Raw genomic sequence first — 25226 nt, 5'->3', positions numbered from 1 at the left:
ATTATTAGCTCATTAAAACTTCAAGGACAGTCCTTATGTGATACCCATTTTACAGATGAGGACACCAAGATTTGTTGAATTAGAGTGATTTTGCCCATAGCTATAAAGCTAATAAGTGTCAGAAATTGGGATCAACTCTGGCCATTTGGCACCTTGTGGGTAGGGATGTCTGATTTTTCATTGTGTATTTGTAGCCCTGTGTTCAGTGCTTGGCACATGTTATTCTTCAGTCATTTCAGTTATATATATGACTCCTTGCTATCCCATTTGGGGTTTTCTTGGCAAAGATACTGGAATGGTTTGCCATCTCCTTCTCCTGTTTATATTATAGGTGAGGAAACTGAGGCAAAAAGGGTAAAGTGACTTTTCTAGGGTCACTAGTAGGTATCTGATGCCAGATTTGAAGTGAGGAAGATTCAACTTCTTGACTCCAGGTCCAGCACGATGCACTATGGTGCCACCTAAACTGCACCTAGCCTAGTCCAGAGTGGGAAAAAAAATACTTGTTGACTGATAGATTAGTAGGAGTGTAAGTAAGCCACAGAGGGCAGGAACATCTTCTCTTCATCTCCTCCTCCTTTTTCTTCTCCTCCTTCTCTTTCTCTTCTCCTCTTCTTCCTCTTCCTTCTTCCTCTCCTCCTTTTTTTCTTCTCCTCTTTCTCCCTTTTTTTCCTTTTTATCCCCAGTAACTTGCAAGTAGTAAGACCTTTAAAAATTGGAGTTGGTGGATTCCTTAGGCATCTGTTATATTCCCCTGGTGGTGTATAAGCCCCCTCAGGAAAGTGGCCATTCCATTTATGTCTTTTTCAAATGACCAAACGCTTATTGATCAATTCGTTGATCAGACCAGAGGAGAAATGGCTATAAGTCGGTGTTGTAGAGAGAGGAAAGCTGAAAGGGAAGATGATGCCACAGCCCAAGAAGCTTGTCTGAGCTGCTCCGATGTGTCAAGGGAACTCTGGGGCTAGAATCTAGCTCTTTCTAGGTCCAGGATAAAGCTTTGCTTGAGGGATGCTTTCAGGTTCAAGGTTTATCTAAGAAAAAACAAAGGACTAAACTGATTGTGAAATGGAATTCATGAATAAAAATATAGTGGGACTATTAGACATAGGCTTTTAGTGGAGAATTTATTAGAAAGACATAGGGTTTGAGAACCAGGCCTAGAAACAGGAGGTTCTGAAGTATCTGATTTCAGATACTTCCTAGTTGGGTGACCCTGGATAAGTCACTTAACCCCCATTGCCTAGCCCTGACTATTCTTCTTCCTTGGAACCAGTACATAGTATTGGTTCTAAGACAAAGTAAGGGTTTATATGATTGGTCACTTGTTTATTTGGGTATATGTTTTGGGGTTTTGGTTCTATAAGATTATTCACTCACAAAAATGGAATATATGGAATAATAATGGAATAATAACTCACAAAAATATGGAAACATGTTTTGCATGGTAATACATGTATAACCCAGATTGAATTACTTGTCAGGTTTGGGAGGGGGGAGGGAGACAATATGGATCATATAACTTTGGAAAACTGATGTAGAAATTTGTTATTAAAAGAAGAAATTTTATAGAGGAAAACAAGTGAGAAAGAAAACCATGGTTGGGGCATGGCAACTAGGCAGATTAATGGATTGAGAGCCAGGCCTGGAGACAAGAGGTCCTGGGTTCAAATGTGACCTCAGAGGCTTCCCATTTGTGTGACCCTAGGTAAGTCACACCACAATTGCCTAGCCTTTGCTGATCTTCTGCCTTAGAATTGATATTAGGACAGAAGGTAGGAGTTAAAAAAAAAATTATGTATATGTATATGTATATGTATATATATGTATATGTATATATATGTATATGTATATGTATATATATGTATATATATATATGTATATATATATATATATATATATATATATATATATATATATACTGTGTATTGGCTCCAAGGCAGAAGAGTGGTAAGGGCTAGGCAATGAGTCCATAGGCTTTACTAGACTATCAAAGGGATTCATGATACAAAAAAAGGCTAAGAACCCATGGTCTAGATGAGTGATAGCAAACCTTTTAGAGATAGAGTGCCAGGCCTTGCCCCCAACCCACCCTAACCCTATACTGATACTGTGTGCCATGCTCCTTCCCCCACATGCTGGGTACACCGCCCATACATGCTCATGCACCTTTACCCCACATGGAGGAAGTGCTTCCATTGGGCTGCCAGGCAGGTGAGGAGTATAGAGAGGGGCAGGGGAGGGGCCCCCCCGCTCTCTGCTCCCCTCCAGCTCTGCCACCTGTGAGCCATCTACCTTACCCCCCTGTGTGCTCCCATTAGCTGCTGGGCAGAGGGGTGGGAGATGTGAAAAAATGACAGGCATAGTGGAGAAGGGGAGGGAAGAGCAGCTCCAACCAAATTTCTCTGCCTTTCCAGTAATGAATTCTGGGGGTGGGGAGGAAGGGTGACTGAGTGCTTCTTACAGAGAGCTCTGTGTGCCATCTTTGGCACTGGTGCCATAGGTTCACCATAACCAGTCTAGATGGTAGCTGAGGTCACTTTGACACTTATTAGCTGTGTAATCCAGGACAAGTCACCTAACCTCTTCCTCATTTTCTTCATCTGCAAAATGGGTATAATGAAAGCATCCATCTTCCATGATTGTTGTGAGGACAGAAAGAGATAATATTTATAAGTGCTGTATAAATAGTCGTCGTTACTGTTGTGTATTATTATTATATTATAGAGTATGTTGTTAATATTATTATAAAAGAAATTTAAAATCAGTTCACTAAAAATCTTTTTCATGGCCTTTTATCATCAATGGCCTAGCCTGCTCAACCAAAACAAGCTATTTTCCTGGATCCTTTGGTATTTTTTTTTAGCCAATTACATGTAATATTGATTTTCTGTACAAGTTTTCCCAAGTTATACCCTCAAACTTATCTCCTTCCCTCCCCCCTCCTGGTACTGCCAGGTGACTCAGTCTGGGTCATACATGTATTACCACACAGAACATATTCCCAGTATTTCCATTTTGTTCATTTTCCCCAGTCCTTTGAATGGTGTCAGCTCACTTAAAGATTCCTTACTCAGTAACCGTTCCATGTTTATTCCTTCTGGGGAGCTACATTCCAGCCCACCGCCTACCTCTTTATTTGCTCATGTGTAGATGAATAAATGAATAAAGTGTTTATTAAGCATTTACAACATGCAGAGCAGCAGGATCCAAACCAAAGAGAGAGAGCTCTATGGGAGCTCACATTCTAATGGGGGAAAACATCCTCCATGGAAGATTTCAGTTACAAGTCTGATGGAAAAGCCCCACGATCCCTAAGGCTCAGCAACAAAGCAGCAGATGGTGCATTTAGTGGCATCCCCACTGATAATATCTTATCCCCTTCCCAACAGAGGCTGGGGCTTTGGGGGGCCAGAACTCCCTTTGCTGGGTCTCCAGTAGCAGTGACTATCTTAGGAGTCTATCTCCACAGAGGCTCCTGCACGATATGCCCCACCCACTTGGTACCTGTCCCCTCCCTCGTTAATTTCATTCCTTTTTCTCTTATGCTTATGCCCTGCCTCCCAGATGAGCATCTTGACATCAGTCTACCAAGTCCCATACCATGTTTTTGAAAAACCCTTGTTTTCTGTCCTGGTAACAACTCTAAGACAAGAACGAGGGCTAGGCAGAGTTAAGTGACTTGCCGAGGGTCATACAGCTGGGAAGTGTCCAAGGCCAGAATTGAACCCAAGCCTCACCTGGCTTTCTTTTTTTCCTTTTTTTTTTAAACCCTTATCTTGGAATCAGTACTGTGTAAGGATTCCAAGGGAGAAGAGCAGTAAGGAATGATTTGCCCAGAGTCACAGAGCTAAGAAGTGTCTGAGACCAGAATTGAACCCAAGCCTCATTTGGCATTTTTTTCCTCTTCTTTTTTTAACCCCTGTCTTGGAATCAGTACTGTGCGTGGATTCCAAAGGAGAAGAGCAGGCAATGAAGTTAAATGACTTGCCCAGGATCACACAGCTAGGAGGTGTCTGAGGCCAGATTTGAATCCAGGATCTCTAAAGCTCTCTAAGCTTAGTTCTCTATTCATGGTGCTCTCTTGCTGCCCTCCTTATACTATTTTTAACTTGATGATGCTTTAGAGGCAGAGCAGGGTTTAGGTTGAGTGTTGGGCTTTCCAGTCAGCTCAAAAAGCCTCTATTAAGTGCCTTTTTTTATGTAGGAGCTCCACAAGAGTTTGCCGATTTATTGCCCAAAGAAGCCCCTTCTTTTTTCTCTGTTTCCAGAGATGCTGGATCAAACCCAGCTTTGTGAATTGCTGACCTGTTGATGTGAAATTAGAAGGGACCTCATGAGTCATCTCCTCCATCCCATTCAAAAGCAATCACATTATATTAATAAGTAGGTGGAAGCCTGCCTGCTCTCCCTGAGACAAACACATCCTCACTTGGTAGAAATTATAAGATTCTTTTCCATGTCTGGAGCTCATTAAAGGTTTTTTTTTTTCCAAACTTTTACTTTCTGCCCTAGTAACAGGATTTAAGACAGAAGGGCAAAGGCTAGGCAAATGGGGTTAAGTGACTTGTCCAGGGTCACACAGCTAGGAAGAGTGCTCATGGAGATTTACAAAGCATTTCCCTCAGATCAGATCCAAGACATAGGTGGTGAGAAGATCATGACTCATTTTCCAGATGGAGAAACTGAGGCTCAGTAAAGTCAAGTGACTTGCCCAAGGTCCATACCTTGGGCTCTTAATTGCATTGTTTTCCCCATTATATCCTGATGCCTCCCTTTGACTTCAGATCCATAGAAAGGACTAAATATAATAAAATCATAGATTTAGAGGGAGAAGAAATTTCAGGAGTCATTCATTGAGCCCAGCCTCTTCATTTGATGGATATGGCACCTGAAGCCAAGAGAGGTTAGGTAACTTGTCCAGGGACATATAAAAACTCTCCAAGATGGGATTTGAATTCGAGTCTTTATGACTTTAAGTCAGAATTCTACTTAGAAGACCACATTTTAGTGTTATCTACATTCTATTGCATTTTTATTTATTTTGTTAACTTTTCTCCTTTTACATTTTAATCTGGTTGGGGCAGCACTAGGGGTGTTGTGGGCCTTGTGTTTGACCCCTCTACTATGCATCATGATGCCTTAGAGGCTCAAATCTCCCACCTATTAGTTGGATAGGCTCTCTTCAAACTACAATTTCCTCATCTGTAAAATGGGGAGAATAATCTCTCATAGGGTTGTCATGAGCATCAAAGATTATTTTTCTGTCTTTTGTATCCTCAGACCCTAATGTGGTAGCAGGCATACTTTAAAAAAGGTACTTTAAAAATGTTTGATTTTTTTGAATGATCAATGAGATTAGATGTAGATATATATAGTGCTTAGCAGACTTTAAAGTGCTTTATAAATTTAAAGAACATTTTTTTTTGCCATGGTGGAAAATCTCCATATTTAAGCCAAAAAGCAATAAATGGGATGTAATTAAATGCATTGTTCTCCACCTTTAAAAAAATGAACTTTTTATTCTAAATTTAAAGCCTCCCTCAAAAGAGCTTTTCCACATAGGTAGCAGAACACAAAACAAGGATTAGGTGTGAAACTTTGAATGTCCATTTCATGTCACTTGCATTTTCCTTTCAAGTCTATAATAATTCCACACATTATTTTCATGACTAACCTGCTTGTTAATGCTTCCTTCTAAACTTCCTTCTTTTCTTTTCTGTGCATGAAAAAGATGACTCATTATTCCTTCTCTTTTTGGGTGGGTGGGGATCACTTTTGGATTTTTTATAGTTGTTTGGTTTTTTTAATCCCTATCTTCTGTTTTAGAATTGATCCTAAATATCTGTTCCAAGATAGAAGAGCAGTAAGGCCTAGGGGTTAAGTAACTTGCCCAGGGTCACACAACTAGGAATGTCTGAGGCCAAATTTAAAGCCAGGACCTCCCTGCTCCAGGCCTGGCCCTCTCTCCACTGATACTAGTTATCACTATTGTCTTCAAACATTCTCAATTAAAAACTTGAGAAAAGGGGAGAAACCCACCATTTTAACAAATAAGCATTGACACATCAATCAATACGCGTTTATTAAGTGGCTACTAGATACTAGCTGCACTGTGCTAAGATGCTGAGACTACAGACAGGCAGAAGGAAGTTCCTGCCCTCAAGGAGCTCAAATAATTACAAATAAGCTATAGACTGGATAAAGAGGAATAATTGACAGAGGGAAGGCAGTAGAATTAAGAAGGGCTGGGGAAATCTTCCTTTGGAAGGAGGAAGAATTACTTTTGACAAGATGGGCATTGAGACTGTCATCTGCCCAGGAAGGGGGAGCATCTCTCTTCCTATGAACATGCAACATCAACATCTTGACTGTTGAAAGGGAAGCAGATTGGAATATGCTGCTAATTTAATGCTATTAATTATCATTAATTAATACTAATTCAGTAGCACAAAGGATCTGGTGTGAGTTGTTGCTTTGTGTTCTAGAATACCCTCCCTCCTCATCTCTGTCTCCTGGCTTCCCTGACTTTCTTCAAGTAAATCTAAAATCCCACCTTCTAAAAGAAATCTTTCTCAATCCCTCTTTTAAAATATGTATGTATATATTTTTTCCAATTATATGTAAAAACTATTTTTAACTTTTAAAAAATTTTGACTTTCAAATTTTCTCCCTGTTTCCCTTTTCCCCTCATTGAGAAGGCAAGCGGTTAGACATCTGCAGTGGTGCAGAATACATTTTCATATTGGTTATGCGGTGAAAGAAGACATAACCCCCAAGAAAAGTAAAGAAAGCAAGTTTCTTAACCCCATTTAACTTGTCCTTGGCTTTCTGCCTTCTCTTTTGTTTCTAAGATAGAAAATAAAGGTCTGAAAAAAGTATGCTTAAATTGCTTTCAGCTCCTTCAGTTCTTTCGCTGCAGGTGGATAGCATTGTTCTTCATAAGTCCTATAGAACTGTCTTGGATCTTTGTATTGTTCAGAATAGAGAAGTTATTCACAGTTGATCAGCCTTGACATATTGCTGTTATTATATACAATATTCTTTTGGTTATGCCTACTTTATTTTGCATCAGTGCATGTAAATCTTTGTAGTTTTTTCTGAACCCATTCCCTTTATCATTTCTTATGGCACAATAGTATTCTAACACAATCACAAAGCACAAGTTGTTCAGCTTTTCCCTAATTAATAGGCATCCCCCAAATTTCCAATTCTTAACTAGCACAAAAAGAGTTGCTATAAATAATTTTGCACATATAGGTCCTTTTTTTCTTTCTTTTTTTTTTATATCTTTGAGATGTAAGCCTAGTAGTGGTATTGCTAGGTCAAAGGGTATGTATGGTTTTTATCACCCTTTGGGCATAGTATATTGCTCTCCAGAATATTTGGATTAGTTTACAACTCCACCAATAATGCACTGGTGTCCTAACTTTTCCATATACCTTCTAACACTTATCATTTTCCTTTTATGTCTTATTAGCCAATCTGATAGGTGTGATGTGGTACTTCAAAGTTATTTTAATTTGCAATTCTTTTATCAGTAGTGATTAAGACCATTTTTTTCATAAACTATGGATAATTTTGATTTTTTTCATCAGAAAACTGTTCCTATCCTTTGACCATTTCTCAACTAAGGGATAACTTATATTTATAAATTTGATTTAGTTCTCTATATATTTGAGAAGTGAGGTCTTTATTAGAGACACTATAAAATATTTTTCAGTTGTGATTATTGTGTAGTTCCTTCCATCCTATTTTTCTCTTGTTTCTCCTTCTGTCTCTCTCTTCTTTCACCCTGTCCCTCCTCAAAAGTATTTTGCATCTGACCACCACGTCCCCTAATCTGCTCTGCCTTCTATCAGCCTCTCTTTTCTTTTCCTCTTCCCATTCTACTTTTTTGCTGGGTAAGATAGATTTCTATAGCCAATCAAGTTTGTATGTTATTCTTTCTTTGAGCCAGTTCCCATAAGAAGAAGATTCAAGTGTTGCCCACCACCACTACCCCCATCTTCTTCTCCCAACACCTTTTAACTCTAGTGCCTTCCCTCCATTGATTACTTCATATTTGTTCTATATAGAGCATGTTTGTACATCTTCTTTTGCATATTGTTTTCCATTAGACTATAAGCTCTTTGAAAGCAGGGATTGTCCTTTGCCTGGCAACTAGTACCTGGCAAATAATAGGCAAATAATGTGTTTTATTGACAGACTAACTGAATTGTTTCTTATGGTAGTTATTAAAACCTTACCTGAAAAATTATGAGTTGGGAAATATGGGGAAAATGACACTCAACTTTTCTGAAGGCTGATCTCTCCCACTATTGGAAATAAATATAAAGATTTCAAAGAATCATGGGTATCTAGACCTAGAAGGGACTTCAGTGGCCATCCCATCCAAGTACCTCTTGAGGAGCAAACAACCAGGAGTGAGGAAAAGGCTCATCCAGGGAGTAAGGAATCAGAGTGGGGATCTGAACCCAGGTTCTCTGACTACAAAGCTGACTGTCTGCCATAACATTCAAGGATTAGCAACCTAGATTTGGAGTCAAATGATCTTGGGGCTCAATTCTTGGTCTGCTCTTTCTTGTGTGACCATGGACCAGTCACACAACCCCTTTGGATCCTAGTTTCCTTTTGTCCAAAATAAAGGACTTGGTTGGACTAGGAGATATCTTCAATTTCTAAATCCTGTAAATAATGTGCGTAGGTGGGCTATGGCTGCCATGTTCCCCTTGGTACTTGTGGGAGTTTGGCTCTGCCTCCAGCCCCACACAAGTCCCATGGAACACTGGGAGAGGAGATCTTATTAGTGTGATAACTCTACTTTTGAAAGGCTGAGATCCCCTGGTCTAGTGATGGGAACCAAGACATGGGGAGTCAGACCTGTGTCTAGGACTAGCTCTGGGTTACCTTTGCTTTGTGCCCTCAGGTGAGTCCAACCTTAGTTAAGGGAACTTAACTAACTTGGAGGGTGGGGCAGAAAACTATAAAACTGGAACAATCACTACTTCAGAAGGACTTGGAGACATAATTAACACGTCTGAGGCCCTTTGAAACCTTTGAATAAAAGGACCCAATTTATAAGTGCCAATTAGTAATAATGACTTGTTAGCAAAATAGTTTCATGTACAGAAGAGAATTTATGAAGAATAAGCTGCTATATTTGAAACTCACCCCATTTGTCCTTGTTTTTGTTTTTGATTTTTTTTTAATCAGGACCTATAATTTTATTAATATAGAGAACTTCCACTGTGGAAATTGCCTCTGCCAAAACAGATCAGACAACTCTGTCATCTGTAGTCTTAAAGAGTTGGCTAGGGGTAACCAAGTGGATTAGAGACTTGGCCAGGAATTCAGAGGCAAGCCTCAAACCCAGATCTTCCTGACTGCAAAGTCAGATTTGAAATTTGAGGTTAATGAATTTAATATTTTTGTGTCCTCTGGAAAGTCTGTTAAGCTCTTGGAGGCCTTTGCCTTCCCCATCTAAAAAAATGAAGGAATTGACCTCAGTTATCCCTTTCATCTCTATGCTCGTAGAACTTCACCTCCTGTATTCCAAAGTACCTCCCCACTCCTCCATCCTAGATTCCTGTATGGCTCTCAAGTCTAACACTTGACTGCTCCAAGGTAACCCCTAGCTCCAATATTCTGTATTCCGACGTCCCCATGATCCTTCCAGTTCCGTATCAGGCAAGACCTGGCTCATTCTGACATGATGTTTACTGTTAGGATTGCAACAATATAAGATCTTTGGAGTTATCGAACAGTTAACAAATGGAAGTTTGCATAACTGCAACATGGTAAAGAATACTTAGCAAGGATACAGCTCTAATCCAGATGAATCGAGGTCCCAGTTGTAGCGACTGCCATGTTGGTGGGACATCCTCCAAATTTGAGAGGCACCAACTCTTTGCTGTCTGGTCTCTTTTCCCTCCAAGGAAACGAGGAAGTAGTTCCAGAAACTGGATCCTTTACCCCAAGACCATCAGGGAGAGCTTCCTTGATTAGTCTCTCTGGCAGGCATCGTTCTTGCCACAAGTTCCAAACGCTTATAAATCTCTAGATGGTCCAACATCATTTTAAACGACTCTGTGGTGTTCTTGCCTGGAGTGGTCCTTTTATTTTGTTCATCTTATGCTATTTCTGGACCTCATCTCATTTGGTCTTATGGACATCGTTGTCTCTGTGATGGGGACTAAGTGTTCATCTCTCCCTCTTTAATTTTCCTTGCAGGAAAATTTGATTGGCGCACTGCTGGCTATTTTTGGACATCTCGTCGTCAGCATAGCCCTCAATCTCCAGGTGAGTGTCAGTCCCATTGGGAAAAAGGCTATTGGGGAAAGCAAGTCAGAGGTCAGCTTTAAGTCTCCCTCATTTGAGGAGCTCTGCTCATATTCCTTTGTGCTTTGGTTTGGGGTTTTCCTGCCAGTAAGTATAGACTGAACCCTAAATCTGCCTGGGGCGCTCTGTTCCATACTCTGGGGATACAAGTCCGTTTGGTAACATGTGACATGTACCAAGTATTGCTTGAGGGGCAACTAGGTGACACAGTGGATAGAGAGCCAGGCCTAGAGACGGGAGGTCCTGGGTTTAAAATCTGGTTTCAGACATTTCCTAGCTGTGTGACCCTGGGCAAGTCATTTGACCTCCATTGCCTGGCCTTTGCCTTCTGCTTTGGAACCAATACATGGTATTGATTTTAAGACAAAGTCAGGGTTTTAAAAAAGATAGTATTAATTGAGCATGTGCTAGAAAACAAGGATATAAAAATAAAACAGTCCTGTTTTCCCGTAGTTTATATTCTCCTTGGGATTATGGAGAATAATATATACAGAAAGGTATATGTAAAATATATAAATAATATAAAATATGTAGACAAATATAAACATAGATATAAAATATAGAGATAAGTGCATAGATAGATATATAAAATGTGTAGCTAAATATGGATATATGTAAAATATATAGATAAAATATGCACAAAATAATGATAGCTAAGCATTCATGTAGAACATGAAGCTTTGCAAAGCACTTTACTAATATCTCATTTTATCCTCACAACAACCTTGAGAGGTAGGTATTATTATTTTTATTCCCATTTTACAGATGAGGAAACTGAGGCAGATAGCGGTAAAGTGAATTGCCCAGGATCCCCCAGCTGGTTAAGTGTCTGAGGCTAGATTTGAATTTAGGTCTCCCTGACTCCAGGTTCAGCACTCTATCCTTTCAGCTGGCTCACAGAATCTGAATTGGAAGAGACTTCAGTAATGTTGAGCAAAAGCATATAACCTTTCTGGAGTTCAGGTCCCTTGATTGTAAAATGAGGGGAGTTAAATTAGACGATCTCTAAAGTTCTTTCCATCGCTAAATCTGTGATCCATCTAGCCTGACCCAAAGCGTCCTCAAGCTTTCATTAGATGTCATCTAGCCTTTACTTAGCTCTAGTGAAAGGACACCGACTTCCTCCTGAGGCAGTCTTTACTGTTTCCACTTTACCGTTGGAAAATTGTCCTGACAGTAAGGCTAACTTTTCAGCCTTTGAAGTGTCCACACATTGTTCCTAATTCTACCCTGTACAGCCAAACAGAATGAGCCAAATCTCCTTTCTAGGCCTTTCAAATATTTGTAAACAGCTGGCGTATCCCACCCCACGACTTCTCTAAACTAAGAATTCCCAGTTCATTCAATTAATCTTCATATGGAATTGAGTTAAGGTCCTTTGTCATCTTGAATACCTGCCTCCTGAGATTGTTCTCCAGAGAGTAATACCCTTCTCCAAAATGTTGTCCAGGACTGAGCACAAAACACTCTACCTATGGACTCTAAGGCAGAGTATAGTAGGAATGTCACGTCCCTATTCCTAGACAGTGTACTTCTTGATGGAGACCAAGATCATGTTAGTACTTTTAGCTGTCATGTTGTACCTCATTTACTACATTTAAGCTTTTTCAAGAAAGGAACTGTATCATTTTGCAGAATTTGTATTCCTGGCAAAGAGCAGAGGGTGTCTGTCACATACACATTTATTATTGAATGAGCCCAGTGGAATGTTTGTACCTTGCTGTAAGGTTTTGTGGTTGCCACTACGAATAGACCAGACCAAAGAGTGGGTTTTATCTTCCCCGCCCTATTCATCAGACTCTACTTATATATATAGAAACTATAGAAAACTCTCCTACACATGTCTTCCCATTCCCTCCCTGCCAGGGTGTTTGGCTGTTGAGAACTGGTTTAACTAGAACATTATACAACACATCAGTGATGATAATTTTCTTTAATGTTGAGTATTTCTTTTTTTTTTTTCATTCAAAAAATGTTTCCTGGGTGCCTACAATATCCTGGCCCTGGGACCAGCTGCTCAGGAGATACTTTGGGGAATAAGACTTTTTTTTTTTTACTGAAAAAAAGGATTTATGTGGAAATTGCCAAACTAACCAAAAATGGTACTTGCCACCCTATCCACTACCCTCCCCTCAGCCCCAAAGGAAAAGCAACACCCTCTCTACTAAACCTGCTATCTTCAAAGAGCTCATCCCTTAGCTAGAGAAGAAAGAAATATACATTGGAAAATTTTTCTTTAAAACTTTACCTTCTGTTTTAGAATTAGTACTGTGTATTGATTCCAAGGCAGAAGAGTGGTAAAAGTTAGGCAATGGGGGGGTTAAGTGACTTGTCCAGGGTCACACAGCTAGGAAGTATCTGAGGTCACATTTGTCTTCTTTTTGCTACCTAACAAGGGAGACTTTGAATATTTGTAGCCTAAGTGTCCTGATGCTCAATTTGTTGTCATTTGTACTCAAAGGGAATAACACCAGTATGTTGGAGCCAATGTAATTAGTCACTAAGCAAGCATTTATTAAGTGCCTACTGTATGCTAGGCATTATGTATAACAATAGGATTCATAGGATTGTAGAATGAGAGCTAGAAGGGACCTTGAGGGGGCGTTGATCATTTTCTCTCACGTATGAAAAAAACAACTTCATAATCAGAGTTCTCCAAAAGTGGGTTACCACAGGAGCAGCTAGGTAGCTCAATAGATAGAGAACCAGCATTAGAGGTAAAATTTGAACTCAGAATCTCTGACTCCAAAACCAAAACCTTAATTTGGGGTCAAATCAAAGATCTGAGTCTAATTCTAGCCTTCTGGGGCCATCTTGATTTGGACTCTTTAATTCCCAGTCTGGCATCCTTCCCACTGCTTTCCTTTGGTTTTGTTCTTTTAGAAATAGAGCTATATCTGCCTTGTGGGCTCTAAGGATCTCCTGGAGTTAAGAGGTCCTAGATTAAAATATGACCTCAGACTTTTTCTAGCCACGTGACCATGTACAAGTCACTTAACCCCGATTGCCCATTCTTTACCACTCTTCTGCCTTGGTACCAATATTTAGCATTGATTCTAAGACAGAAGGTAAGCTTTTTGGGGGTTTTCTTAAGTGGATTATCTTGGGAGGTAGACTGCCCCTCACCCAGAGGTATCAAAAGGAAGGCTAGACAACCAATTGTTACAAAGAAGATTCCTCTCCAGGCATAGATAAGGAGTAGATAGGCCCAGTATCTGCCACCAAGATGTACTTTGTAAGTGTTTATTGACTGATGGGCTGATAACCTCATAGGTCCTTTCCTACTCTTAAGAGTTAGAAAATCATTGAATTTTAAAAGCTAGAAGGGATTATAAAGATCCTTCTAGACTTAACTCCTTCATTTTAAAGACAAGGAAACCAAGGCACAGCCCAGAGTCACACACAGGAGCAAAACTGGGCCCAGGACCCAGATCTCTTGATTTCTTTTCCATCATTCAGCAACAAAATGCAGTTCAATTGTCAAGCATCTATACAAATCCAAAGGCCTGGTGATTCATCATCATTTCATACTTTTAGAGCTGAAAGGGATCTTAGAGATCATCTATTCCAAGACCCTCATCTTATAGGTAAGGAAACCAAGGTCTGAAGAGGGAATGCGACTGCTCAGGATCATACATCTCATAAGTAACTGAAATGGGACCATAGAATCAAAAATTGTGATCTGGAGGGGACCTCCAAAGCCAACCCCTTCATCTTCTTTACAGGGTAGGAAACTGAGGCTCAGAGGGAATAAACCTCTGGCCCAAGGACACACAAATAGTATGTATTAGATTCAGAATTTGAACCTAGATCCTCTGACTCCAAAGCCAGAGACCTTGATTTGGGGTCAGATCAATGATCTGAGTCTCATCCTAGCCTTCTGGGGCCATCTTGATTTGGGCTCATAATTCCCAATCTAGCGTTCTTTCCACTACCTACTTCTGATTTTGTCCTTTTAGAAATATAGCCACATCCGACTCGCAGGCTCTAAGGACCCCCGTGCCTACTTCAAGACCAAAACATGGTGGCTTGGCCTGTTCCTGATGCTTCTGGGAGAACTGGGAGTGTTCTCATCCTACGCTTTTGCACCTCTCTCTCTGATCGTACCCCTCAGTGCTGTCTCTGTCATTGGTAAGATAAGTGGGGTTTCATGTGCAGTTGGGTCTCTGGAAAAGTCAGAACTAGGAATTTTGGTACCTGGGAAGAGTACCAAACAGATCAGGACAGGCACATATTTTACTGAGCTGGGCTTAGGGAGAGAAGTCTTTGTTTCAGAGACTCTGGAACATAGTCAGGAGAATCCTGACAGAGAGAACATCGTGCATATTGGGGAGAAGGGAAGGCACACAGGGTAGGACAGTGTTTGGTTTTTTTGGCTTTTTTTTTTTTTGCAATTTTTTATTTAATTAATTGGTTTAGAATATTTTCCCATGGTTACAAGATTCATGTTCTTTCTCTCCCCTCCTCCCTCTCAACCTCCCATAGCCATAGTGCAATTCCACTGGGTTTTACATGTGTCTTAAAACTTCATTTTTTAAAAATTCCAGTGGAATTGCTCGTTGGCTACGAGAGTGGGGTGGGAAGAGGGGAGGGAAAGAACATGAATCATGGAACCATGGAAAAAGATTCCTAATTAATTAAATAAATTTAAATTTTTAAAAATTTTATTTTGAAATCTACTTCTAAAAACTCAATTATTCTTTTTTCTTTTCTTTCTTTTTTTTAACCCTTTCCTTCTGCCTTAATATCAGTTCAAAAACAAAAGAACAACAAGGGCTAGGCATTCAGGGTTAAGTGATTTGCCCAGGATCACACAGCTAAGAAGTGTTTTAAGGCCAGATTTGAACCCATGCCTTCCCTATTCCAGGCATGGTGTTCTATCCATTGTGCTACCTAGCTCCCCCCACCCCACCCCAACTCAATTATTCTTGCCAACCACCATCCTTATTTTACAGAGGAGGAAGAAAAGGCACACCATGAACAGACATAGGGCTAGAATACAAGTCAATGGTTTTTGCTTGGGGTCTCTACTGAGGCCACAGAACAGGGGCTATTCTATATTGGCAAAAGGAGCTACTTCACCCAGAGTTCCTGCACCAATTAAATCCTAGGTCATAAGAACATACATTTAGGAATGGAGGAGAAAGAGGAGCCAGGTGACTCAGTGGATAGAGCCAGGCCTAGGAGATCCTGGGTTCAAATCTAGCCATGTCACCCTGGACAAGTCACTTACCCTCCATAGCCCAGCCCTTACCAATAGAACAGTACTGGTTCTAAGATAGAAGGGAAAAGTTAAAAAAAGAATTGGAGGTGATTCTCTAATGGAATTCCATCATTTAGTAGGTGGGGACATTGAGACCAGAAAGGTGAAGCCATTGACCCAAGGTCAGAGCTAATATACGTTGGAGGCAGGATTTGAACCCCTCCACATCCAGGGTTAACAAGTGAGAGGACGGTTAAACCCATTGAATGGGAAGCAGGATGAAATCTGAGCGGATGTCAACCTTTCCTCTTCTTTCTCCGTCTTTTCCTGCAGCCAGTGCCATAATAGGAATCATATTCATCAAGGAAAAATGGAAACCCAAAGATTTTCTGAGTAAGTTTCCAGTTTCTGATTTTTCTCTCTTTTCCTGATTCGCTGTTCTCCCTGACGGCAGTCTGCCCGCTTTCCCCCAGCCTGGGCTCGGGAACCGCTCACTTCCTTTCTGTTCCTTTCTGAAAGGTTGGAGGCTGAGGAGGCCCGCAGGAGGGGGGACGTTTCTCTATTCTCCAGCCGCTAACATTTTGTTTGTATCCAGCTGTTAGAAGCTCAGGTTTGGCTTTGTTGGGTTTGGGCCTCCCTTGACCTGAAAGACCAGGCGACCCTCCCCTGCAGTGGCCCCGTCCCGCCCCAGTGGGATCTTTCTCTGCTGGCTCTTGCCTCCGGGCCGCGTACCCAACTGGCGCTGTCCCATCTACTCATTGACTAACCTGTCTTTGTGTCTCGTGTCCCTGTTTTCCCCACAGGGCGTTATGTTTTGTCTTTTGTAGGCTGTGGCCTGGCCGTCGTAGGCACGTACTTGCTCGTCACCTTCGGGCCCAACAGTCATGAAAAGATGACAGGAGAAAACATCACCAAGCACTTAGTGAGCTGGCCGTTTCTCTTGTATATGGTAAGAAGCCTCGGAGGTCCACCTGGACGAGGGCATTCATTACATGTCTGTGTTTTAAGCTTTTTTATAATTTAGAAATGTATAAATTAAGCCATACAATAATTAAATGTAAATATATTTTAAATAAATACATGTAAAATATAGGGTTGCATATATGCTTTTCTCTTTTTAAAATTTGTTAGTGTGAGGTATCAGGTTATTGAATCATAGAATGTCACCACTCGGAGGACCTTTAGAACCCCGAATTTAAGCGTTGGAAGAGGCTTTAGAACAGAGAATGTCAGCGTGGGAGGGATCTTAGGAGCCGGAATGACACAGCTAGGAGGGCCCCAGAACCCAAGATGTTAGAATTAGAAGGAACCTTAGAACATAGAGTATCAGAGTGAGAGGGATCTTAGAAACGAGAACGTCAGCGCTGGAAGGGACCTCAAAGGCCAAAATGTTACAGTCAAGAGGGCCTTTGAAAAAAGATTGTCAGAGAGAGCTAGGAGGGCCTTAGAGGAAAGAGTATCAGAGTGGAAAGAGACAGGCAGAGAGAGGGGAGAGAGGCAGAGAAAGAGAGGGGAGGGACACCCACAGAAAGAGAGGGAGACAGAGACAGATGGAGGAGAGAGAGAGACAGAGACAGAGACAGAGATAGAGGGAGACAAAGGAGAGAGAGAAAGAGAGGGCAGAGAGGCAGAGAAAGAAAGGGGAGAGACACCCACACAGAAAGAGGGGGAGACAGAGACAGATGGAGGAGAGAGAGACACAGAGATAGAGGGAGACAAAGGAGAGACAGAGAGCGAGAGGGGAGAGAGGCAGAGAAAGAAAGGGGAGAGACACCCACACAGAAAGAGAGGGAGACAGAGACAGATGGAGGAGAGAGACACAGAGATAGAGATAGAGGGAGACAAAGGAGAGACAGAACGAGAGGGGAGAGAGGCAGAGAAAGAAAGGGGAGGGACACCCACACAGAAAGAGAGGGAGACAGAGACAGATGGAGGAGAGAGACACAGAGATAGAGGGAGACAAAGGAGAGACAGAGAAAGAGAGGGGAGAGGCGCACACACACAAAAAGAGAGGGAGACAGAGACAGATGGAGGAGAGAGAGACACAGAGATAGAGGGAGACAAAGGAGAGGCAGAGAAAGAAAGGGGAGAGACACCCACACAGAAAGAGAGGGAGACAGAGACAGATGGAGGAGAGAGAGACACAGAGATAGAGGGAGACAAAGGAGAGGCAGAGAAAGAAAGGGGAGAGACACCCACACAGAAAGAGAGGGAGACAGAGACAGATGGAGGAGAGAGACAGAGATAGAGGGAGACAAAGGAGAGACAGAGAAAGAGAGGGGAGAGGCGCACACACACAAAAAGAGAGAGGGGAGTCAGAGACAGAAATGGGAGAGAGAGAGATCAGAGAGACAGAGAGAGAAGGAAGAGAGAGACAGCCAGAGGGAAGAGAGAGGAGAGAGAGACAGAGAGAGGGAAGACAGAGATAGAAAGAGAGGAGGAGGAGAGACAGAGAAGAGAAAGAGAGAGACTTTTTTTTTTAAGGATCTGTGATTTTATTACTGTGAGCATTACTTCCACTGATAGATATCACTCTACCCCCCTTAATAGACAGTTTATAGTAGAGAGAGTGTATCATTGTGGAGGCAAGGGCTGGCCTTGGCATTAGACCTGGTCGCAGTGCCACTTCTCCCTCATGGCTGTGGGACCCTGGATAAAGCCTTTTAACGTTTCCAGACCTCTATAAGTTTCCTTATCTGTAAAAGATCTGTAAAATCTGTAGAGATTTGGACAACATGACCTCCAGGGCCCCTTCTAGCTCTAAATCTCTAAACTTGTCACCAAGATATTCATTGCCTTGTAATGAATGTGATGAATGTCTCTGAACAATGATAATAATAACATGATTCACATTTGTATTAGCTCTTGAAAGTTGGCAAAGTATAGCGTATCATCCCTGTTTGTCTTCATTGCCCAACGGTAGAGGGCCTCTGAATGTTTAGTTTGGAGGAGCTTTTAAACTTGGGCATGATGGCCACATCCAGGTATTTGAAAGGGCTGACCTAGAAGAAGAGTTAGACTTTTGGGAGCCGCTGGATGGCACTGTGAATAGCCAGGCTTGCAGTTAGGTGGACCTGGATTCAAATGTGACTTCAGGGAGCAGCTAGGTGGCTCAGTCGATTGATGGTCACGCCTAGGAACTGGAGGTTCTGGGTTCAAATCTCAGACACTTCCTAACTGTATGACCCTGGGCAAGTCACTTAACTCCAATTACCTAGCCCTTACTGAATTTCTATCTTAGACATTACTAAGAAAGAAATAGGAATTTTAATTTTAAATAGGAAGGGAGGGAAGATGAACTGAAGGACTTTTCTGGTTGGCTCTAGAGAGCATAATCTGCAACAGTAGGTAGAATTTGCAAAGAGGCAGATCTAAGTCTGAGGCCAGAGAAAACTTCTATAAAGTACAATGGGCTGCCTGGAAAGATGGCGGGCTCTTTTTAACGAGACTCCCTCAAGCAGTGACGAGGGACTTACCAGGCTGTCTTTACTCCAAATCTAGACCTCAATCTATCCCCTTCTGCTTCTGAGCTTAGCCAAGCTGGTCCTCGGATCACAGACCTGCCTCTCCATCACTCTCTTATTATGCTCAGAGATTCATCCTCCAATGAACATTTGGTGCAAAGGTCACAGGACTTCCATAGACTTGGAACACAGAGTCACCAGCCCAGCATGGCATAGCCTCAGGAGAGAACTTTCCTGGAGTGTTTACATAGATGGAACTGGGGACAGTGCTGGGTTTCCATGGATGGGCATAGACTGAATTTTATCTCTTCTTTTGCAGCTTGTGGAGATCATTGTATTCTGCTTACTGCTGTATTTCTACAAGGAGAAAAATGTCAACTACATCGTTGTCATCCTCCTCCTCGTTGCTTTGCTTGGTGAGGGATCTTATTTTTTTCCCTCCTTCCTTCCTTCCTTCCTTCCTTCCTTCCTTCCTTCCTTCCTTCCTTCCTTCCTTCCTTCCTTCCTTCCTTCCTTCCTCCCTTCCTCCCTTCCTCCCTTCCTCCCTTCCTCCCTTCCTCCCTCCCTTCCTCCCTTCCTCCCTTCCTCCCTCCCTCCCCTCCCTTTATTCTCTCCCTTTCTCCCTCCCTCCCTCCCTTCCTTCCTTCTTTCTTTCTTCCTTCCCTCCCCTCCCTTTGTTCCCTTCCTCCCTCCCTCCTTTCCTTCCTTCCTCCCTCCCTCCCCTCCCCTTATTCCCTCCCTCCCTCCCTCCCTCCCTCCCTCCCTCCCTCCCTTCCTTCCTTCCTTCCTTCCTTCCTTCCTTCCTTCCTTCCTTCCTCCCTCCCTCCCTCCCTCCCTCCCTCCCTCCCTTCCTTCCTTCCTCCCTTCCTTCCTTCCTTCCTTCCTTCCTTCCTCCCTTCCTTCCTTCCTTCCTTCCTTCCTTCCTTCCTTCCTTCCTCCCTTCCTCCCTTCCTCCCTCCCTCCCCTCCCTTTATTCTCTCCCTTTCTCCCTCCCTCACTCCCTTCCTTCCTTCTTTCTTTCTTCCTTCCCTCCCCTCCCTTTGCTCCCTTCCTCCCTCCCTCCTTTCCTTCCTTCCTCCCTCCCTCCCTCCCTCCCTCCTCCCTCCCTCCCTCCCTCCCTCCCTTCCTTCCTTCCTTCCTTCCTTCCTTCCTTCCTTCCTTCCTTCCTTCCTTCCTTCCTTCCTTCCTCCCTTCCTCCCTTCCTCCCTTCCTCCCTCCCTCCCCTCCCTTTATTCTCTCCCTTTCTCCCTCCCTCACTCCCTTCCTTCCTTCTTTCTTTCTTCCTTCCCTCCCCTCCCTTTGTTCCCTTCCTCCCTCCCTCCCTCCCTCCCTCCCTCCCTCCCTCCCTCCCTCCCTCCCTCCCTCCCTTCCTTCCTTCCTTCCTTCCTTCCTTCCTTCCTTCCTTCCTTCCTTCCTTCCTTCCTTCCTTCCTTCCTTCCTTCCTTCCTTCCTCCCTCCTTTCCTCCTTTTCTCCTTCCCCCCTTCCCTTCTGACTTAGAATCAATATTATTCTATGAACAATTTGGAAATTGATGTTTTTCGCTCATTAACATAATTTTTTAAACCTCACCTTCCTAGAATGAATACTAAGTATAAGTTCTAAGGCAGAAAAACAGCAAGTACTAGACAACTAGGGTAAATGACTTGCCTAGGATCACACAGCTTGGAAGTGTCTGAGGCCAGTTTGAACCCAGGACCTCTTGTCTCCAGGCCTAGTTCTCTATCCACTGAGTTAACTAGGTGCCCTTTCTCCTTCTCTTTTTCTCTCTCTCTCTCTTTCTTCTTTCTCTCTTCTGGTTTCTTTCCCCTGCTCTTCTTTTTCCCTTCTCCCCTCTTCCCCCTTTCCTCTCTTCTCCTCAAAAAAGAAAAAAAAACTCACATGCAGTTTAATATATATTGAAATCATTACATTGAGCTGCATTTTCGAAAGAGAGTTCCTCCTCTTTTCATTGCAGCAGCTGGCATAAAACACACTCCAAACACTTCCGGCAGTTGTGTTGGTGGTTGGTTTTCACTGGTCGTTGTCTTTGTTATGTGAGAAGGCTCCCTGGGGAAGCAGGGCTATGTCAAAAGAGTCATGAATAGGGAGAGCCCTTGGTAAAGGAAAAGAACACTAATTCTGGAGTCTAATAATGGGTACACACATACTTACATATGTATACATTTTAAAACTTCAGCTATGTTCATAAATCTGGAGGGGGGGCCAGACTGGAGAATTGAGAACTTTTCCTTTCTTTTTTTCTTAAAAAAAATTTTTTTCCTTACTTTCTGTCTTGGTATTAATTCTACAACAAAAGAGCAGCAAGGGCTAGTCATTCAGGTTAAGTGACTTGCCTAGGGTCACACAACTAAGAAGTGTCTGGGGCCACATTTGAGTCCCTTTTTCCTTTCCAGAATGGGTTTCTCTATCTTGCAGGCTGGAAGCATAGCAGCCATTTGTGGCTCATCATGCCAGTTGGAACAGGAGCTCTAACCTGCCCTGCCAATCCTCCACCAAGGGCTTCCCCTGTAGTGCCAGACTTAGGATACTCAATTGGCTTAGCCCTGCGGTAGAATCCAAATGAGGGATTACAGACGTGCCACCCGCCGCACACTGAGGTTGACAATCTTTTTAAAAATGTCGCTCAAGCTTCCAAATCTTTTCCTTCTGACTTCTGGGCAGGGCAGGGGTACAATCGCATGCTGGGCACTGCTGTGAGCACCCGAGAGCGAGGCGTATGATGGGCATGTCTCCGGCAGTAACTGGTACAACAAGTCCTGGGCAGAGGGTTGAGAGAGGGAGGTGTGTTCCACAGTGGAGGCATCATCAAGCAGCCCGTGTCAGTGGCCTCTAGTGAATTGTTTACATTGGCACTTGTGCCACAGTTCACCGAGCCCTAGTCTAAGAAATGGGTCAGAGGGAGAATAGGTGCGTAATTGACTATCAGTTGTTCTGGTGCTCTTGGATGTGGATTTGGTCTTTGTTTTTCTTCTCTTTTCATTAGAATGATTGATATTATATGGAACAAAGGTCTTTAAAAGTTATCCATCAGGGCACCTAGGTAGCACAATGGATAGAGCGCCAGGCTTGGAGCTGGGAGAACCTGGATTCAAATCTGCTTTAGACACTTCTTACCTATGTGACCTTGGGCAAGTCATTTAACTTCAATTGCTGCTCTTCGGTTTTAGAATTGCTACTAAGACCAAAGACAATGGGTTTGGTTTTTTTTAAGTCAACTATCACAGAATCACCCTTGTAAGGTACCTGGCATGCTATCGAATTTTAGAACCATAAATTCAGTGTTGGGAGGAATCTCAAAGATTATTTAATCTCATTCCTTCATTTTCGAAATGAAAAAACTCAATTAATCCAACTCATACCATTAGAATATTAACTACCTGGAAGGCAACTATTATTTTTTGCCTTTCTTGACCCTCCCAGCTCTTGGCCTCGTGTCTGGCATATATTAGGCTCTTAAGAAATACTTGTTAATTGTGATAGAGAATCTTCCCTCTTGCCTCCCCACCCAGCAGTGATTTAGCTTCTGTTGGAAGCTTCTTGTTCAAAGAATCCTCATACCTTCTGCGGCAATTTGTTCCAGTTTTGACAGTTCTGATCAAGTTTTTCCTTTTAGCAATACAAAATCACACCTTTATCTCTCTAGAATTTCTACCCTTGACTCCTATTCTTACTCCTGTAGCCAAGCAGAACAAATCTGACACTTTCCACCATGACAGTTCTTCAAACTCTTGAAAGCAACAATCCTATCACCTTCTAAGACTTATCTTCTCCAAATATTCTGTGTTCTAAGGGCTCCTTCTCTGTTCTAAGATTCCTTCCAGCTCTGACATTCTCCGTTCTAAGGTCTCCCCCAGCTCTGACATTCTCTGTTCTAAGGTCTCTCCCAGCTCTGACATTCTCCATTCTAAGGTCTCCCCCAGCTCTGACATTCTCTGTTCTAAGGTCCCTCCCAGCTCTGACATTCCTTGTTCTAAGACTCCTTCCAGCTCTGACATTCTGTGTTCTAAGGTCTCTCCCAGCTCTGACATTCTCCATTCTAAGGTCTCCCCCAGCTCTGACATTCTCTGTTCTAAGGTCCCTCCCAGCTCTGACATTCCTTGTTCTAAGACTCCTTCCAGCTCTGACATTCTCTGTTCTAAGGTCTTCCCCAGCTCTGACATTCTCCGTTCTAAGGTCTTCCCCAGCTCTAACATTCTGGGTTCTAAGGTCTCTCCCAGCTCTGACATTCTCTGTTCTAAGGTCTCCCCCAGCTCTGACATTCTCTGTTCTAAGGTCTCTCCCAGCTCTGACATTCTCTGTTCTAAGGTCTCCCCCAGCTCTGACATTCTGGGTTCTAAGGTCTTCCCCAGCTCTGACATTCTCCGTTCTAAGGTCTTCCCCAGCTCTAACATTCTGGGTTCTAAGGTCTCTCCCAGCTCTGACATTCTCCGTTCTAAGGTCTTCCCCAGCTCTGACATTCTGGGTTCTAAGCTCTCTCCTAGCTCTGACATTCCCTGTTCTAAGCTCTCTCCCAGCTCTGACATTCTCTGTTCTAAGCTCTCTCCCAGCTCTGACATTCTCTGTTCTAAGGTCTCTCCCAGCTCTGACATTCTCTGTTCTAAGGTCTTCCCCAGCTCTGACATTCTCCGTTCTAATGTCTTCCCCAGCTCTAACATTCTGGGTTCTAAGGTCTCTCCCAGCTCTGACATTCTCCGTTCTAAGGTCTTCCCCAGCTCTGACATTCTGGGTTCTACGGTCTCTCCCAGCTCTGACATTCTCTGTTCTAAGGTCTCCCCCAGCTCTGACATTCTCTGTTCTAAGGTCTCTCCCAGCTCTGACATTCTCTGTTCTAAGGTCTCCCCCAGCTCTGACATTCTGGGTTCTAAGGTCTCTCCCAGCTCTGACATTCTCTGTTCTAAGATCTCTCCCAGCTCTGACATTCTCTTTTCTAAGGTCTCCCCCAGCTCTGACATTCTCTGTTCTAAGATCTCTCCCAGCTCTGACATTCTCTTTTCTAAGGTCTCTCCCAGCTCTGACATTCTCTGTTCTAAGGTCTCTCCCAGCTCTGACATTCTATTTTCTAAGATCTCTCCCAGCTCTGACATTCTCTGTTCTAAGCTCTCTCCCAGCTCTGACATTCTCTGTTCTAAGGTCTCTCCCCCAACTCTGACATTGTTCTAAGGTCTCTCCCAGCTCTGACATTCTCCATTCTAAGGTCCCTCCCAGCTCTGACATTCTCTGTTCTAAGGTCTCTCCCAGCTCTGACATTCTCTGTTCTAAGGTCTCTCCCAGCTCTGACAGTCTCTGTTCTAAGGTCTCTCCCAGCTCTGACATTCTCTGTTCTAAGGTCTCTCCCAGCTCTGACATTCTCTGTTCTAAGGTCTCTCCCAGCTCTGACAGTCTCTGTTCTAAGGTTCCTCCCAGATCTGACATTCTCTGTTCTAAGGTCCCTCCCAGCTCTGAGATTCTCTGTTCTAAGGTCTCTCCCAGCTCTGACATTCTCTGTTCTAAGGTCTCTCCCAGCTCTGACATTCTCTGTTCTAAGGTCTCTCCCAGCTCTGACATTCTCTGTTCTAAGGTCTTTCCCAGCTCTGACATTCCCTGTTCTAAGGTTCCTCCCAGATCTGACATTCTCTGTTCTAAGGTCTCTCCCAGCTCTGACATTCTCTGTTCTAAGGTCTCTCCCAGCTCTGACATTCTCTGTTCTAAGGTCTCTCCCGGCTCTGACATTCTCTGTTCTAAGCTCTCTCCCAGCTCTGACATTCTCTGTTCTAAGGTCTCTCCCAGCTCTGACATTCTCTGTTCTAAGGTCTCTCCCAGCTCTGACATTCTCTGTTCTAAGGTCTCTCCCGGCTCTGACATTCTCTGTTCTAAGGTCTTTCCCAGCTCTGACATTCCCTGTTCTAAGGTTCCTCCCAGATCTGACATTCTCTGTTCTAAGGGTCCTTCCAGCTCTGACATCTTCTCTTCTAAGAGCTCTCCCCTCCTTATTCTTTGATCTTCTAGTCCTAATTTGACAGAATGATACGCAGAAAAAGGCAGTTTGGTAGGGAGGCATACTTAATTAGCTCCTTTGCTTTTACATCACTGTAATCTCCATGTTGTTAATATAGAAAAAAAGAAAGTAAATCTCAGCATGTCATAATAGTGACCTTCTGTGATTGCCATGGTTGCAGACAGACTGTAGCCTACTCTGTTGATCAGGGAGGAGTCATAGAGCCGGGTGGCCTGGCTTATG

The 25226-nt window shown here is 42.9% G+C and overlaps 1 protein-coding gene across 6 annotated transcripts in view; it reads left to right on the top strand.

Annotated features, from left to right (window-relative positions):
- Positions 1-25226, top strand: part of NIPAL3 (NIPA like domain containing 3) — a 75940-nt gene that overhangs the window by 25477 nt on the left and 25237 nt on the right. For 3 of the 6 annotated variants that reach the window (XM_056795560.1, XM_056795563.1, XM_056795559.1), the window contains exons 3-7: positions 10234-10302; positions 14301-14472; positions 15878-15937; positions 16372-16493; positions 19328-19424. In XM_056795560.1, the coding sequence (XP_056651538.1) occupies positions 10234-10302; positions 14301-14472; positions 15878-15937; positions 16372-16493; positions 19328-19424 (520 nt within the window). Of the gene's footprint in view, positions 1-10233; positions 10303-14300; positions 14473-15877; positions 15938-16347; positions 16494-19327; positions 19425-25226 lie in introns of all 6 variants that reach the window. The other 3 variants (XM_056795558.1, XM_056795557.1, XM_056795562.1) reach the window with 1 other exon arrangement.

This window comes from Monodelphis domestica, chromosome 4, assembly GCF_027887165.1.
Source record: "Monodelphis domestica isolate mMonDom1 chromosome 4, mMonDom1.pri, whole genome shotgun sequence".
NCBI classification, from domain to species: Eukaryota; Metazoa; Chordata; class Mammalia; order Didelphimorphia; family Didelphidae; genus Monodelphis; species Monodelphis domestica.
The sequence above is the reverse complement of the archived record's forward strand: the minus strand, read 5'-3'. Positions and strand labels throughout refer to the sequence as shown.